General features: G+C 39.2%; 1 protein-coding gene across 7 annotated transcripts in view; it reads right to left on the bottom strand.

Moving 5' to 3' along the window:
• The window catches only part of PIP4K2A (phosphatidylinositol-5-phosphate 4-kinase type 2 alpha), a 177,498-nt gene that overhangs the window by 122,015 nt on the left and 37,348 nt on the right, over positions 1-18,135 (bottom strand). Inside the window, exon 1 of one of the 7 annotated variants that reach the window (XM_021943111.2) lies at positions 8,138-9,668. The exons of the other annotated variants lie outside the window; for them this stretch is intronic. Within the exon in view, the coding sequence (XP_021798803.1) occupies positions 8,138-8,164 (27 nt within the window). The 5' untranslated portion in view covers positions 8,165-9,668. Of the gene's footprint in view, positions 1-8,137; positions 9,669-18,135 lie in introns of those variants that run through there. 7 annotated transcript variants of the gene reach the window in all.

Raw genomic sequence — 18,135 nt, 5'->3', positions numbered from 1 at the left:
TAAACACCCCATCAATTTTTAATATGGGTGCCACTGCTAAATTTCAAATCTAGTAGTTCTTTTTCTGGATATAAACTAATGCTATTGTGAAATCATTTTTTAGCTTGATGCAGAAAGTAGGACCTATTTTTTCCAGGCTCGAAACCCTACTGAGATCACTACTACAGAAATATGTGGCGCCAGAAGTACAGACAGGAAAAGAAACGTGTAATTTTTTTCTAAGCAATCAGCTATGAATAAAATGCAAGAATACTTTACTTACCCCACACGGAAAATGTTTCCTAAAAACTTCCTTTGTTGATCTTCTCAGAATTAGACATTTGAAGGTTTGTTCTACTTTGAATATGTGGCATCAAAATGTCATACAATACAAATCATTTTGGAAAAATACCGTTGACTAGAAAATGTTAACAGTTACAAAAGGAGAGTAAAAGTGTTGAATATGACATAAACTGAAACGGAAGAAATACTTGGATAACAAGCAAGGCTATTACCGGAAAGAATTGAAATACTTTGCAAAATACCACCATCTCTGACACTTGAGGTACATGTATTGGTGGAGAAAGGGACCATGCTATATTAATGTTTCATATACCTATAAGAATCTGAGAACTTAAAATACTACCTGTTAAACTGATACAAATAAATTAAGAAGTAAAGCGGGAAGGATAATAGGCTTAACTACCAAACATACAAAATACAGGGTAACAGTGAATTCAAGAACTGCAATCAGAAGCTATTCTATACCTGCTTTTTAAAAAAACGTAAAGCTTCTTAGACTAGATCTTTATCGAATCTATTTCATCAGTCCACTGGGATCATATGGTTGTTATGTAGCAAAAGATCCCATAGGAATGAGAATGAGAACATCTCTCCAGCAGTTATCCTAAGCCCAGGAATGTCACAGGCGTTTTACATATATGACCTCAAAAAGTCTGCAGAGCAATTCCACTGGTGGATATGAATTTTTGTCTCCATTTTACAGAAGAAAAAACTGAGTTTAGAAAAGTTACATAACTCCCCTGAGGTCACAAGGTCATATTTAATTCCATGACTATCAGATGACAAAGCCTGGAGCTTTTCACATCTGATAAGGGCTCCATAGGTTCCTAAGCAAATCTCCAGGCCCCTTGGGGAAGCTCAAGGCTGCGGAATGTACCCCCACCAGAATCCAAGAAACTTGGGTCTGCCTTGGCTCCGAGGCTGGGACTGGTAACCTTGGTTTGTCAAACCACCACTCCTCTGGCCTCAGGTCCCTCTGCCTAACGTGAAGAGGCTGGACTGAATGAGCCCTGGTTCCTTCTGGCTAACATTTGGATTCCATAGGAAAAAACTAGCTTTACCCAGTCTACAGTGATTTTCTTCTTTTCCTAAGCACATACCACTACATGTCTTTTTGGCCACAAAAGGATTCAAGCACCATGAGGACCACAGACAAAAGGCTTTGATTTGGCCGGGCGCAGTGGCTCATGCCTGTAATCCCAACACTTTGGGAGGCCAAGGTGGGTGGATCACCTGAGCAGGAGTTTAAGACCAGCCTGGCCAATATGGCGAAACCCCGTCTCTACTAGAAATACAAAAACATTAGCAGGGCATGGTGGTGGGCCCCTGTAATGCCAGCTACTCCGGAGGTTGAGTCAGGAGACTCGCTTGAACCTGGGAGGTGGAAGTTGCAGTGAGCCAAGATTGCGCCACTGCACTCCAACCTGGGCAACAGAGCAAGACTCCATCCCCCATCCATCCCTGCCTCCTCCCCACCAAAAAAACAAACAAACAAACAAAACAAAACAAAAAAAATGCTTTGATTTAATAGCCTAAAGGGCAGGTCTATTAGTGATCTCTTCCTAGGGCTGTTTTCAGACTGAGGCAGGGCTGGCTACCTTTAATTTAGCTTAAACATCATTTATCACTTGTCTTGCAAAGCAGAGCTCTGGGTCCCTCCTGGCTGCAAGGTACAGACATTGTGTCCTTAACTTCCCCCACACACTTTGATGATTGTTTCCAGGACTTTCTGCCTTGCTAGATAGATGTGAGCCTCTGGCAGACATGGAAACTGTCTCATTTGCCCCTATATCCCCAGCACCTACTCCTTGCTACCGTGCCTGGAGCATAATCAGTGTTTATAAATGCTTACTGAGGCTGGACATGGTTGCTCACACCTGTAATCCTAGCACTTTGGGAGACCGAGGTGGGAAGACTGCCTGAGCTCAGGAGTTCGAGACCAGCCTGGGCAACATGGTCAAACTCTGTTTCTACTAAAATATAAAAAATCAGCCAGGTGTGGCAGCGTGCACCTGTAATCCCAGCTACTTGGGAGGCTGAGGCAGGAGAATTGTTTGAACCCAGGAGGCAGAGGTTGCAGTGAGCTGAGATCGTGCCACTGCACTCCAGCCTGGGTGACAAAGACTCCATCTCAAAAAAAAAAAAAACAAATAAATGCTTATTGAATCCTGATTTTTTTTTTTTTTTTTTTCCTGAAAGGCAGGCAGGAAAGGAGATGCAAGAATCTAGGTGATCCATGTGCTTTATGACTCTAAGGATCCCGTTAAACAAATACCAAGCACGGCCCTATCTCACTGTGCACAAAAGATGAGATGTGTTCCTGAAAGGTAAGAGAGATTTACACCTTGATTCAGCTTGCTAATATTTTCCAAGAACCTAACCTTAACTTCAAATATAGCCTTTCCTTACATTTTTCTTTAATAATCTGTACAGCCTCCTAACTCATGACATCAACAATTAAATACATTGTACTTCTAGAACGCAAGAATATGTACAGTACTTTAAAGCAAAAAAAAAAAAGTGTATATGAAACTACAATGGTGGATACCTGTCATTAAACATTTGTCAAAACCCGCAGAAGATATAACACCAAGAGCAAACCCTAAGGTCACTTACAGGCTTGGTGATAACGACATGTCAATGTAGGTTCATCAATTGTAACAAACAAGTCACTCTGGTGTGGGACAACAGGAGGGCAGTTGTGTGTGGGGGGGGACAGGGAGTTTATACAGAACCTCTCCATATTTTCCACTCAGTTTTGCTGTGAAATTAAAATGGTTATAAAAATAAAGCTGATTTTTAAAAAGTGAACACCCCTTCAGTTAATCCACATTGTTACAGAGTTAAATGTTTCAACTTAGACCATGTATTCATCTTTGCAGTCGCAAAGCACAATGTGACAAAAATCACTTAACTCCAAGTGCCTAAAAATTGATCAGATGGAGTTTTCCCATGAAAGCAACATTTATCCTCCAAATTCATCTTGTTTTCAATTCAGACTTGGATATACTAGTCTATATCTATCTGTGAGGATGCTGTTTTTTTTTTTTTTTTTTTAAAAAAGAGATTAGGTCTTGTTCTGTCGCTCAGGCTGGAGTGCAGTGGCACAGTCATAGCTCACTGTAGCCGCGAACTCCTGGGCTCAAGCGATCCTCCTGCCTCAGTCTTCTGGGTAGCTGGACTACAGGCACGCACCACTGTGCCAGGCTAAGTTTAAAAAAAATTTTTTTTGTAGACACACTGTCTCACTTTGTCGCCCAGGCTGGTCTCAAATTCCTGGCCTCAAATGATTCTCCTGCCTCAGCCTCCTAAAGTGCTGGGATTACAGGTGTGAATCACTCACCTGCCTTAAATAGGAGAACACTTTTAAGTTAAACTAAGCTCCTTGAGGACAAGGGACATGCTTTTCATTGCTCTTTATTCCCCTGATACCTGGTATGTAGTGAGTACCCAATTATTGTTTGGATGAATCAATCAGTAAATGAATATATTATTTTCACAGTTTCTGAGCCAGAAGTTACAAACACTGGATGCAAATTCTAGGATGAAGGACCAGAGAGAGAGAAGAGGCTGAAAATTAGAAAACAAGTCTCAGTAGGGAAAGCAAAGATAAACACTGTGAAACACGAGGAACAAGACCGTGACATGAAAGGAATTCTGTAAAATTTAGTTGGATACCAAAATGGATCTCACAATTTGTGAAATTAAAATTTCTTAACAGTCAAAACAACACCCTTGATCATTTATTATAAATCCAACTCTGAGAAGTTGGGTGCAAGGAATGAATGACAAGAAGAAAACAAAAATGTATCCACCATTTATACTGCAGGAAGTAGGGGGGGAAAAGCTGTCTTTATTTTTGATATAGGATTTTGCATTACTTACTATTTGCCAGATTCTGTACACTCCTATTCCACTTCATTTTCATTTTTACAAATGTCATTTGTTTAATCTAGGCATCCCCATTCTTCCACCAGACTGCATTCTTCCATCAGTTACACCTATCTTCCCACACTCCAACTCCTTTTCCCTTATCCCAAATATAATTCATAGAATCAAGAAACTTTTGTAAGATTACAAGAGTTTTCTCTCTGGTTTGGGTGTAACATTTCACGGAGATTCTGCTGAACGCTGAAGATTTCTGAAATGTTGTGCTGTGAGGTTTCCAAAGGACAACATCAAAATTTGGTATTTATGCGTATGCCAAATAGATTCCATTAAAAACATTTTGCACATAATTAAGGGTTCTTGCCTTCAGTGTTCAGCTTTGCCCTTTAATATGCAGGGTACATCACTGTTTATCTGGGAGAAAAAAGATACTCTTCAGCTAGCTTAAAAGCTTATTTGCTGAGTCAGGTAATATAAAAGAAAACTTTAGCCCGATGACTGCTTGAATGGTTGAAAAACCTCATGGGCACTCACCTGAAAATGGAGAAATCATACTAGCACAGTTTATTGAGAGACACCACAGGGGCGAGGAATTAAAACTCCCCCGCCACAATGGTGAAGACACCCAAAGACTATGATACAAATTGTCCCTTCCCACAAAATCTGATCACCTGGCCAAGCTAGAGGAAAGTTAGAAAACTCTAACTCAAACTCTAAGCCTGGGCTGAGAGAGAGAAGCACACATCTACATGGGGTAATGCAGCAACGCAGCCCCCACACAGCTCTGCAAGGTCTGGCCTACGCTGCCCCAGGGTGAGGAGAGAGAGGAGGCAATTAACGAATCAAAAAATCTGGAATTAGATGCACATTCTTTTGGGTTCTGCCACTCCTAGTGACAGTATGGTGACCTCTGGTACATCAGTCATTTGAGCTTAGTGTCAGCAGTAAATTGAGAGGATCCTGACAATTCCAGCTGTATTTAAATTCTTGGCTTTCCACTTAACTAGCTGTGTGATCTCAAAGGTCACGTCTCTGAGACTATATCTTTTTCTGCATGAAGGACTCTTTGTTGTGACTGTAACATAGGAAGAGGTATCTGATATATATTTGCTAAGGTGGTAAATCAAGGCTTAGTTGAAATAATGTAAGCGAAGAACTGGCACACAATTAGAGCCTAATAAATGTTCACTACCTTGATCCTCCTCTTCCTCTCTAACTTTGGAGAAATCTTTTGGGTATGATTTCCACATGGTTGGTTGTTTGGTTTTTTCTTAATAAATGAAGAAAGCCAATTCAACTTTTTTTTCTAATTATAAAAGTAACGCATGTTCATTGTAGAACGAACAGATTATATATTATATTTGTAAACTGAGAAATGTATGTAGGTAGCATATTTCATTAAAAGTTTAGGGCTTATATCAGAAATCTAAAAGAATATGAAGAGAAAAAAATAAAAATCACTGACTACCATCCAGGGATAGTCACCATGAATGTTTTTGATATATATTCTTCCAGACATTTTTCTCTACAATGTTCTATAAATATTTTTTATAAAAGTGGAAAGTATACTACACAATTTTGCAAATTAATTCTTCATTTATATGCCACATAAATACACAGTCACATGATTTGTAATGACATAGGACTCAACTGTGTAACTACACCACCATTTAATCTCACTGTTGTGCATTTACAATTTTCCCCTCATTTTGGCCATTATAAACAGAGTTGCATGATACATATTACTGTATATACATTCTTCTAAAATGATGTTCCTAATTAGCTAAATCAAAATAAATTCCTAGAGGAAGAATTACTAAGGTCAGGGGTATGCCTACTCAAAGCTCTCTCTCTCTCTCTCTTTCTCTCTCTCTCTACACACACACACACACACACACACAAAGCTATTGTTCAGAAAGACTATTAAATTATATTCTCATCAGCAATGTGTAACTGTTGTTTTAATTTACATGGATTACTACTGTGACTGAACATATTTTCATGTTTCCTGGCTATTTATATTTTTTATCTGTGGTTTTTCCTCTTCATGGTTTTTTTTAATTCCATTTTCTACAGAATTACTTTTTCTTGTTGATCGCACACAATAGTATGCCTTCATGCTTGCCAATTTTTCTCCATTTTTTCTTTTGATTTTACTTATGATAAGCATTGATAAAAGAAGTTTTCACTCTTACGTGGTTAAATCTATTAGTCTTTAAGTCCTTTGTTTTCTATTTGGTATGTACATGCTTTTAAACAAAAATTCTACAATCCAAAATGTTTTACTTTTATTTTTTAATGCTAATAAATAATGTCTTAGAGTTTCAACACAAAATAAACATTTAGCTGTATGGTTTCAGTATGAAGTACTACCACAGAGCCACAAATATCTTCTAGGTCTTAAAATATATTACATTTGAAAGTGAGAATTCTATTTGGGTGAATTTGCAGATTTCATTAAAACTTTGGGGTTTATATTAGAATACTAATAACACAAAATGGAAAACTGGACATCATTGTTCTTTTGTCCCCCACTCCATGAAAAGTTTTATTTTTCTTTTACATTACATAAACATAGGGTCCTTGAAAAAAATTCAAGTAGAGAAAAATAAGGAAAAAAACATATTTTAATAGCAATACCCAAGATAACCACAATATTTTGATTTCTGTATACATATGTTTATGCATATATTTAATACATTCATATACAAACACACATACATTTTTACATAAACGAAAAATTGGCTTTATGATATCTGTCTTCATCACTTTACTTTCTTCCCTCTAACCATCCTGTGACTTTCAAACTTTCGCAAGCCAAGGTGGGCAGCTTGGTTCGTATGTGTGACAAGAAAGGCAACAAGAGAAATGCTTTGCATTTTAAAAATATGAAATCCCATTACATGTATTTCTCTGAACTTGCCTTTTCCTAAACTATGTCATACAGATCCCTCCTACACAACTGGTCTAGCTCGCTTTTAATTATATTACTTCAGAGAGTGAATGCACTATAATTTATTCAGCTGTTCCACTACTGACTGTCATTCACTTTGTTTCCAGTGTTTCTTTTGAGACAGGGTCTCACTCTGTCACCTGTGCTGGAGTACAGTGGCACCATCATGGCTCACTGCAGCCTCAACCTCCTGGGCTCAAGAGATCCTCCTGCCTCAGCCTCCCAAGTAGTTGAGACTCCAGAGGTGCACCACCACCACTGGCTCTTTTTTTTTTTTTTAAGAACAAAGTAATGGGGTCTCACTATGTCACCCACACTGGTCTCAAACTCCTGGGCTCAAGCAATCCTCCCACCTCAGCCTCCCAAAGTGCTGGGATTACAGGTATGAGACCACTGCACCTGGCCTGTTTCCAATGTTTACATGCAATACACAATGATGCTATAAATACATTTATATACACAGAGATACACACATATATATACACACACACACAGACACATACATATACATATATACATGTACACACACACAAGTTTACTAACCAGTGCTTTTAGTTCTATGGGATAATCAGAAGTGGGACTGTAGATCAAAGGCCATATACATTAATTTTGATTACTATTTTCAGATGGCTTTCCAGGAATGCTATATAAACATACAACATTCTCTACAATGTCTGAGATAGGTTTCTAATAAACTTGACCAAGGAAAGGTTGCCTTGCCACCTATCTTGAGGAAAAAAATCTAATACAACACATTTTAATTATTCTCCTCTAACTCCAATAAGTTTTGATGCTACTTTCATTACTCTCCTTATTTCCCAAAAACGCTTTTACCAATATTACATAGGGAAACACAGAAAAGAATACATTACACAAATTCTTCCACCATGAATTTCAAAATAAGATCTGAGAAGTGTTGAGAGTTATGATGACTTTAAAATATATTGTATAACTTACTGATTATCAACCAGTTTTTATGTTGGCCATCTAAACCACAGGGGGAGAAAAACATACCTTCATATAAGTCACAGGAGAAACCATGATCTTTCAATGCTCTTTTCCCAACTTCCCAAAGAAAAGGAACAGCTTTTTATGCAACAGGAAGGCATTAATTTAGGAAGCCTGCTTTGAAAAATTATCGATCCCAAAAGATATTATCAAATCCTTAAGTAGAACCAAGGAACAGCTCTAAAATTCTACTGAGAAGGCAATTCCAAACACCCAGACTAACACAGCCCCTGTGTCAACATCCTGCAGCTGGCTTATCATCAAATGCTTTCTTCAGCCTGCACAAACCCCAAGTGCGGTTCTTCTTAAGTTCTCCCTGCACTGTTTCCGGCACCTACATTTTTTTTTTTTTCTCCTGCAGGCCTCATCTGAAACAGGGTTCACCAAGTAGTCACTTGCATTTGATAAGCCCTACTACCCCTTTGCTCCCCAAACGTACATTTTCCCATCCATTACATTTGTAGAAAGTTTTTAATAGTCCTATACTGATAGGAATAATATGCCAATACAGCATCAGAACAACCAACATCCGCATCTCTGCAAGAAAGTTAATCATTGACAATGTCATTCTATGAGGCGCATGTAAAAAGGGCAGGTGAATCTATTCACTACTTGCTTAGTAACAATTACTTTCCAATTAATATTAATAACTATACCAAATAACATGGAAAGAAAAAAATACCCACATTTCCAACTCAGACTATAACTTTGTAAAAATAATAATGTGTTGACTGGCACAGAAGTTCTTCATCAGATTCAGAATATTTGCCATGATCATGTAAAACCCCTTATTTTGCCAGGTGAAAGTGGGCACTAATGGTTTCACATGATGCTTAAATGAGCAAGACCTTGATCAAGTCGCAAGGAAATTAAAATAACTAGTGTTCAATTACATTCCACTAACTAGCCTTAAATTAATTTAGTTTCTCAAGTGGAAAAAAGAAAGCAACCACAGAGTTTTGATGTGTATATTCAAACAGAGCATGTTAGTTTTGAAATATTACATAATTTTTATGAATACCAAATTAGAATTATGGTAGCAAATACCTTAAGATTTTACTCTGAGTCCTTTGGCTTTGAATGTGTTGTTTTCATCCAAAAGATTAAAGTGGGAAAGTAACATCTATGTGGTTTTACTCATTCTTCAACAAACTGAAGATCACTTATAAAATTGATAATCCTAAAAACAAATTTAGCACCTAACAAATGACGTGCCTCTCAAGTCACATTCCGTGAGATACACATTTATACACCAAGACAGTAATCTGGGAGGTTATAAAATTAAAATTATCTCAGAAAATGAATCCTTTGCCTTTATTTTTTAACTAGAAAATGTGTCTTCCAGCTTTTCCCAGAAACTAATATTTGTAAAAAGAGGATTTTGAAAAAAAACTTTGTAACAATTTTAAAACTCCTCCAAAAATTTTTAGAAATCATACTTTCATGATTGAAATGACTCTTAGCCACAGAAAATCCTGAAGTTTTCAGTGAACTTCTAAGTAATTGTTTGTGTGTGCGTGTGTGTGTGTGTGTGTGTGTGTGTGTGTGCAGGGAGAGGGAAGGAGAGAGGGGGAGAGAGGGAGGGGGAGGGGAGAGAGAGGGAGGGAGACAGAGGGAGGGGGAGAGGGGGAGAGGGAGACAGAGAGGGAGACAGAGACAGAGTCTCACTCTGTCACCCAGGCTGGACTGCAATGGCATGGTCTTGGCTCACTGTAACCTCCGCCTCCCAGGTTCAAGCAATTCACCTGCCTCAGCCTCCCAAGTAGCTGGGACAACAGGTGCATGCTACCACTTCCCGCTAATTTTTGTATTTTTAGTAGAGACGGGGTTTCACTATGTTGACCAGGCTGGTCTTGAACTCCTGACCTCGTGATCCGCCTGCCTCGGCCTCCCAAAGTGCTAGGATTACAGGCGTGAGCCACCGCACCCAACCCTAAGTAGTATTTTTTAAATTGGTCTTTAAAATTCCCTGCATTAAAATTTTAAAAGATTCTCTCAATGTTTCCCAGTAGGCCTTTTCATCACAGACTATCACCAACTAAATAGACAATGGGCTGAAGTCAAAGCAAAACTAAGACCTCTCCTGGCTAAGTAGCACAGTGTTTTTTTGTTTTTTTTTTTAATGGTATGCTAGATGAACTAGATGCTTCTGGATCATATTTAAATACCATACAAAGTAAAAACCCTTCATTGGCTTACAGGGTAGGCAGCTCCCAACATACAATTGGGCTGTGTTTCAAAAGTGAAGTTCTAAGCTCATTATTTGGAACTCAGAATGCATTTTCCTGAAAATTCAATGCTATAAATAGAAGTTGGTTTTCTGAACTAGTCTGCAAAATTCTATATGGCCCACCATGTAAATGAAATACTATGCATGTGGATCAATGCAGAAAATACTAGAAAATAAGTTCCTTTGCAATACACAGTCTACTAGCAACAGTAGACATTAAACACAAATGGGAATTCATGTAAGAAACATTAACTTCTCTTGAAGCCTGATGCTTCAAGCAAAACACGGTTTGGGCTGTTTTTGTAAAGAAAAAGTACCAAATAAGATATTTTAACAGTAAACATTGGGGATGTTTCTTCATGTTTTGCTTCTGTTGGCTCAATTTTCTGTTTTAATACATTTCATTTTTAATAAAACACTCCTGGTTTTAACACTCTTTGTTGCTAGTTGATAATTTGAACATGTCTGTGGAGCTTTCAAGAGCTCTGGGGACTAAGAACACTACATTCAAGTTTCACTTTGCTTCAAAAATAATGTGGCTCTGAAATCCTTTGATAGGGAAGTGTGACAGTACTAGCCATATGCTTTGCAACTATAATGAGGGGAGATTTTTGGCTCACAAAGAGAATGAGTAAAAAGGAAATTAGGAGAGACTGAAGATCAAAAAAGGAAAGAAGAAAAGGTATGTAGAGTTATGAGCTGCATAACGACACTGCAGTCAAGGACACCGCCTACACACGACAGTGGTGCCATAAGATTACAGGTGTGTGGCAGGCAACACCACCTAGGTTCATGTGAATACACTCTGTGATGTTCACGCAACGACATAATCGCCTAACAACACATTTCTCAGAACACATCCCTATCATTAAGCAACACATGACTATGTATAAATGAAAAAAAAAAAAAACAAAAACAAACACACACACACAAAACAACACAACTGTCAGAAGCAAAAACCAAGCTATGAAAGAAAGAAGGAAAAGCAGCACTCCTCCCCACTAAGTCCTCTCCACTGAGTCAAGACAACAAACCCTGTAGGTAAAACAGTTGAGGCTATGGACACTGGGTCTATTGTGGACGTGCCCACTGGAGAGGCCATGCACACTCAGAGGACACCATGGATGCAGGATACAGATGGTCTGCAACTTGCCAAGTTCCACGTGCAGTCACTGGGGCAGTAGAGCTTGGAAGACTTTGTGCAATCATTTTTTTATCAAACATTTTTTGCTAGCAAAAAATATGAATGGCTTTCTGATTTCTAGTCTGCATATTTGTTTATTTGCAGAATCTCAGTGAAAATGAATGACTATGACCTGTCAGTTCACAAGCTGACCATGAATACAGAAAGCCAGGCTGGGCCAGTCACTAGAAGCAGAGCACTTCATCTAGACATTATGGGACCTCAGCATGATCCATACATAAATTAGAGTCCCGGGCTATCATGACCTATTGTGTTTCTTACTGCTTCCGTTAACTGCAGTCTTAATCATACCACATGTAATTTACAACTCACTCTGACAACTAAGTATGACAGGCCAGTGTTGTGGCTCAAGCTTGTAATCCCAGAACTTTGGGAGGCCAATGCAGGAGGATCACTTGAACCCAGAAGTTTGAGACCTGCCTGGGCAACATGGTGAAATCCCATCTCTACAAAAACTAAAAAAATTAGTCAGGAGTGGGGGTGCACCCCTGTAGTCCCAGCTATCTGCGAGGCTGAGGGAGGAGGATCGCTTGAGCCAGGAAGTTGAGGCTGCAGTGAGCTGTTATGGCATCACTGTACTCCAGCCTGGGCAAAAAACAAAAACAAAACAGTATGACAGCAAACATACTCTTTAAGGTCTACCTGACTGACAAACTTCTTCCATATGTAAACAGCTGTGACCTTACTTCTATGGGGTGTTCACTACAAAGACATGGGTTCATTTATTTGTCCTCTTACTCGGCAATTATTTATTGCATATGTACAGAGTATCAAAATATATTCCAGGGACTAACAGTGCAATTAACAGTAATTTCAAAAATTTTTTCTCACCCATATCTTCTGCATTTTCCATAATGTTGTTTACATAATTTTAAAGCTAATTTAGTAAAAACTCACTTTTATATTTCTCCATAGTATTCAAAAACAGTTCACCACACACCCTAGAAATATTTAAAAATACTGTGGACTTTTCATGTATTACAACCAATTGATATTATCAATACAAACGCTTGATTATCTCCTTCCACTAAAAATTCCTGCTAAGGACAGTAACATAATTCTAGCTTTTTTTAAAAAACGACAAATATAAATGTGACACTAGAAACTATAATTTGCTTGCAAGTATAGTCACAGCTGCAGTGAGCACAAAGTTCCTGAAATAAATTGGCTCAGAGAAGAAAGAGCAGAGAAGCAGTCATCATATTGGCATCATCCCATCGGGCATCCAGTAACTACTGGCTATGATGTGAATGCCTTTCCCTTCACTGAGTACCCAAGAGACACTGTGGTAAATCCTCGTGTTTCTTAGTGCAAAGCCAGGGAAAGCAAACACATATTATATACATATAATTCACACACCCACGTGCACACATACATATACCTTTACACATATTTATATATACGCACACACTAATATTAGTCTAAAATATTATAGAAATGGTTATTTCAACATACTATTGAATGCCTTTGGCAATAAACCATTATAGAAAGAAATATGAGTAAATAACAACGCAGAGAAAGAAGGGGGAAGAAAGACCTGGTAAACCTTAACTACTAGTCTCTTCTGGGTGGAGACAGTACACCTGATGAATTTTTACTAAGAGCTGGCACTTATTAATGACTTGCTCTGGTCAGCCATTGCTCTGAGGAGTTTGCCTAAACCGTCTCACTGCATCCTCAGAACCACACTCCTAGGGTGGGCTGCTGGAAGGCGGCAGCCTGATGCCTGGCATCGTGATAAACAAGACTGCCCACCTGGGTCCTGCCACATGGGCCACATGGAGCTCCGAGGCTGTGCGAATCATTACGGGCATCGTAAGAGGACACAGGATGCTAGGAGGCAGAGGGGTACAACCAGATCTAGGGGGTCCTCTCGAAGAAATGTCATTTATGTTAAGACTTGAAGAAAAGGTTACTGAGAAGGCAGTTTTCACTATTAATTGCCTGAATTTTCTGATTTACTTGGAAAATACATACATACACACACATGCACACACAACACACACACACACACTGGTGGTCTAGGACTCTCCTCCAAGAATATTTTTCTAGCTTGTGGTTCTTTCATGAAGCAGACAGGCCCATCACCACCAAGAAACACAAAAAATGTCCGGACTAGCACCCACTGAGAGGAATAAATTATTAAAATAACTAATAATATAATATCTGCTAATGTGAAATAATTTGTTTTTGGCAACCAATGTTTCAGTGTAAGTCAAAGCTATTAGAAAAATACGCAGCTATATTTTACATATAGCCTCTAACTACAAAAACAATATAAGGTATATCACAATCTGAAGCACTGTTCTTCCTCCAAAGACTCTTTGGTCTTTTTCTGTAATAGAATAAGAATTACAAAGTACAATATGCAGTTATTGTTAAAGGAATAAAACGAGGCCAGTCATCTAACACATTTAATGCCGCTACATCATGAATAATATATCAGCATCAGCATCCTGAAAACAAGGTTCCCCCTGGCTGCCCTGACAGCTCTGAGTCGGGGGACAGGGGCCGGGGGGGGTGTTGTCGGGGGTGGACGAGATTAAAAAACAGAATCCAATGCACTGGACTTGAACAGTGAACTATTCACACCTTCATAACCACTTCCAAAGAATTACAAAAATGTATAAAGAAATTTGTCTATAGTGATTTAATCTGGAGAACACGCCCACTTCAGTTTCTGATATGTGCATATTTCTTGCTAATGCTGATTTTGTAATTACAATACTTGAATGTCACAGGTGTACCTGTGAATACATACAGGGATAGGGAAAATCCAGTCACATCTGTGAGGCATCTGCACACAAGGGGCATGGGAGCTGGGAAAGGGTCAGAGAAAACAGAAATGAACATTTACGTCCAGAGGAGATGGATGTGGAGATCAATTCCAGAAGGGCCTATTAAGAAGGGGTGGAGAAGCACAAAGGCCTAGACAACCAGACAGATGCAAAGAAAAAGACCAATGGATACAAATCTGGTAACTCACGCAAGTCACACCAACCTTAATTTAGGATGTCCTTATTCAAAATATTGCCAAACTCAAGACAGTTAACACCCAGCCCTCAACATCCTAAAAAGGTGAGCAGCAGGTTAACATGTCATTCTCCAACAAGCAGCAATATGAAAGCTTTCCAGAAAATGAGTTCCTGAGAAGCCTTCTAGTATTAACAGAGCTTCACTTCCAGCTAAGGAAACGGAGATCCAGTGATCTCTCTCATTCCTGCAGCCTGATTTCCTGTCTCCCTGTCCAGGGCCGCCTCCTGAACTGGTGAGTGATCTGAACACACCTGGGGTCTATCTGCCTTGCTATTTGATTGCCTCTAGCCAGAATGCCCTACCAAGCCCCGATCCCCACAGTGACGACTTCTACCTAATTCAGGCATCACCTCCTCCAGGAAGTCTTTCCCATTACTTCCCGCCAAGGATGGTTTGGGTTCCTTCCCTTACATCACAAAATACTCCATACACATCTCTATCTAAGCTTTATTATAATTATGCTTATCTCTGTGATCCTCCAACTAAATGAACTGATTCCTTACAGGAAGGAATTGGGTTTTATTCATTTTTGTATGCCCAGGACTCAGTGCAGGAAAATGCAATAAATATGTATGCACAAATTAATTAAAATGACCACAGCAGTCAAAGCTAGACCTAGAACTAGAACCAGGTTCCCTGGCCCTGGCCCAGGGGTCTTGCATCAAGCCGAGGGTATATTAAACTCAAAGTAGCATGAGAGAATCAGAAAGTTTAAAAGGAACAAAAATTATTCTAATACAATTTAAACATACACCAAACACAATTCCAAAACAACCATAACTTCCTGTTCTCCTCCTGCAGCCCCTCAACACCAGAGGGGAAAAAAAAAAATCCCAAGATTCATGTAATTGTGGACTATTACGTAATAGGAAGATAGAAGGCACTGTTCCCAACACAGCCAATAATATGACCCTAACAAAATGACTGACAGTCCTTATAATTTTAGCCCAGGGAGAATAAAAAGGGATACTATTTTTATTCATAACACTATTTAATCCTTTTTCTTTGATAATATACTGGATGGCACTAATTTCTATGGGTAATTATACGGTCCCTCAAACAGAATAGGTTTTTCTTTAGCTTTGTTTTACTGAATTCACAGAGTCATCCCAGAGGAATATTATAGCCAAATAAAAAGTCATTTCGCCAGATGAAAGCTCAACTTACTTAACTTACTTTCTTCAGAAATGTGAGGTTTTTTCTTTTTTTTAACCCCATTGTTTTGGTTATACACAGAACCTTTGCTTTTCTTCTGCTGCTTTCTCCTATTTCTAATTTGGTGTCATATCTATTTCATGCAAACTAACAACCAAACGTTTAGCCACAGGGACACAGACTGATCATCCTGGACTTCCAGCAACCAGCGGACACTGTCTTGTGCATGGCGGATATTCACAAAGCATTAATTAGCCTTCATATCAACACTGTTCTCCTCTAATAACCCCTTCAGGCTTATATCATCTTCTTTTGGTGAATTCTGCCTCCAAAAACACTGTTTCCGTACATACCAGACACTTTGACTCCTAAGAACCATGCTGTGGTGATCACAGAAACGCAAGAAGAGACTTGGGAGTAAAAAAAAAAAAACGGAAGAGCAGACCAGCTGTTTCTCCTACTCCAAGTTCATTTCAGTCATCCAGTTACACATTCAGCAAATACTTATTGTATATCTACTTTATGCCAGTCACTATGTTAGGTGTAGTTCTTTTAACTCTTAGCTTTAGCTGACAATAGGTAGAAATGTTTTCTGAAAATGGAATTTTATATTCTTTATAGCATCGAAAATATATTTGAACCACTAACGAGTTTTGTCATACTAAGAAATTTCCAGCCAGGCACAGTGATTCATGCCTGTAATCCCAGCACTTTGGGAGGCCAACGTGGGAGGATGCTTGAGGCCAAGATTTCAGGACCAGTCTGGGCAACATTGCAAGACTCAGTCTCTACCAAAAAAAAAAATCAACAGCCAGGAGTGGTGGTGTGTGCCTACGATCGCAGCTACTCAGCAGGCTGAGGCAGGAAGATCGCTTAAGCTCCGGAGTTTGAGGCTGGACTGAGCTATCATCATGCCATTGTACTCCAGCTTGGGCAACAAAACAAGACTCTAGGATCTTGTCTTAAAAAAAAAAAAAAAAAAGTCCAACTATATTTTTCATGGGCAGCTAAAAGATAGCCAACGTAAATATTAATCAAAGAGAACTTACTTTATTGCTTTAAGAGAACATAGCTCAGAACAGTCATCACTGATATGTGACATCTTTCTGACCCTTCATTCTTATAATTTACATATGATTCATTCAATGTTGATTACTACATTGACTAAAAATTGGGAATATTTGTATTCACGTAAGAGTGGAGATAGCAGCAAGCAAATGAAATTCTTCTATCCTAGGTACCATTACAATGAAGTATTACCTGATACCTTTGCTTTACCTCTTAGAACACTGTTGAGGAGAATCCGGGCGTGGTGGCTCACGCCTGTAATCCCAGCACTTTGGGAGGCTGACGCAGGTGGATCACGAGGTTAGGAGTCCGAGACCAGACTGACCAACATGGTGAAACGCCATCTCTACTAAAAATACAAAAATTAGCCGAGCATGGTGGTGCGTGCCTGTAATCCCAGCTACTCAGGAGGCTGAGGCAGGAGAATCCCTTGAACCTGGGAGGCGGAGGTTACAGTGAGCCAAGATTGTACCACTGCACTCCAGCCTGGGCGACAGAACAAGGCTCTGTCTCAGGAAAAAAAAAAAAAAAAAAAAAAAAAAAAAAAAAACTGTTGAGGAGAAACAGTAAATAAGAAATGTCAATAAACAAGCCATTATAAGTAATGAAAAGACTCTCCTGAACAAGCAGAATGGTTCCCTTAAATGATCAGTGTAGTATAATTCTCCTGACACGTTCCATGAATGAGCCCTCATGTCCACTCTGCATAATGCTCAGAGAAGAGGGGCAACGCCAGGAGGTGCTGAAGCCTGACTAGTTCCTGGCTGTCATCCTTGAACAACACAGTGTTTCTGACATTTCCCGACTTGGAAGAAGGAAACCGATCTACAAAAAAATCAAATAATTTTTTGTACATTTTCTATTCCTTAAATACTTTGGAAACTGTGGCTAGTACTTCTCACCAACCATTAACAGGGAAACAGACACACTGTTGCCATTTCCTGGCCACTTCTTTGTCCCTGTGCTCCATAATGGCACATGGAGCTCCTTTTCCTGTCTTTTGTCTCTTCTTTCCTGTCTTTTCATCTCTTCCTCAGCCTCAGTGGAGAGCGTTTTTGAAGCATCTGTTTCCACTGACAGCAGAGGCTCAAAAACTGTGGTCCCAGTAACAGTACTTTCATTTCCTGAGTTTCTTCTGCTCAATAAGACCCTTGACCAACTTGCGTTAAACAGCAAATAAAGTTAAGACTTCATCTAAAGTCATCAAAATGTATTCCCTTCAGATGGAAACCAGTACCTACAGAAGCTGTTCACAGTGATGACCTATTGCTCCCAAAGGGCCATGTAACAGCGCGAAGACTTCAAGGACCA

The sequence above is a fragment of the Papio anubis genome, chromosome 11 (assembly GCF_008728515.1).
Source record: "Papio anubis isolate 15944 chromosome 11, Panubis1.0, whole genome shotgun sequence".
In the NCBI taxonomy this organism is placed as follows: Eukaryota; Metazoa; Chordata; class Mammalia; order Primates; family Cercopithecidae; genus Papio; species Papio anubis.
This window is presented reverse-complemented; position numbering and strand designations above follow the sequence as displayed.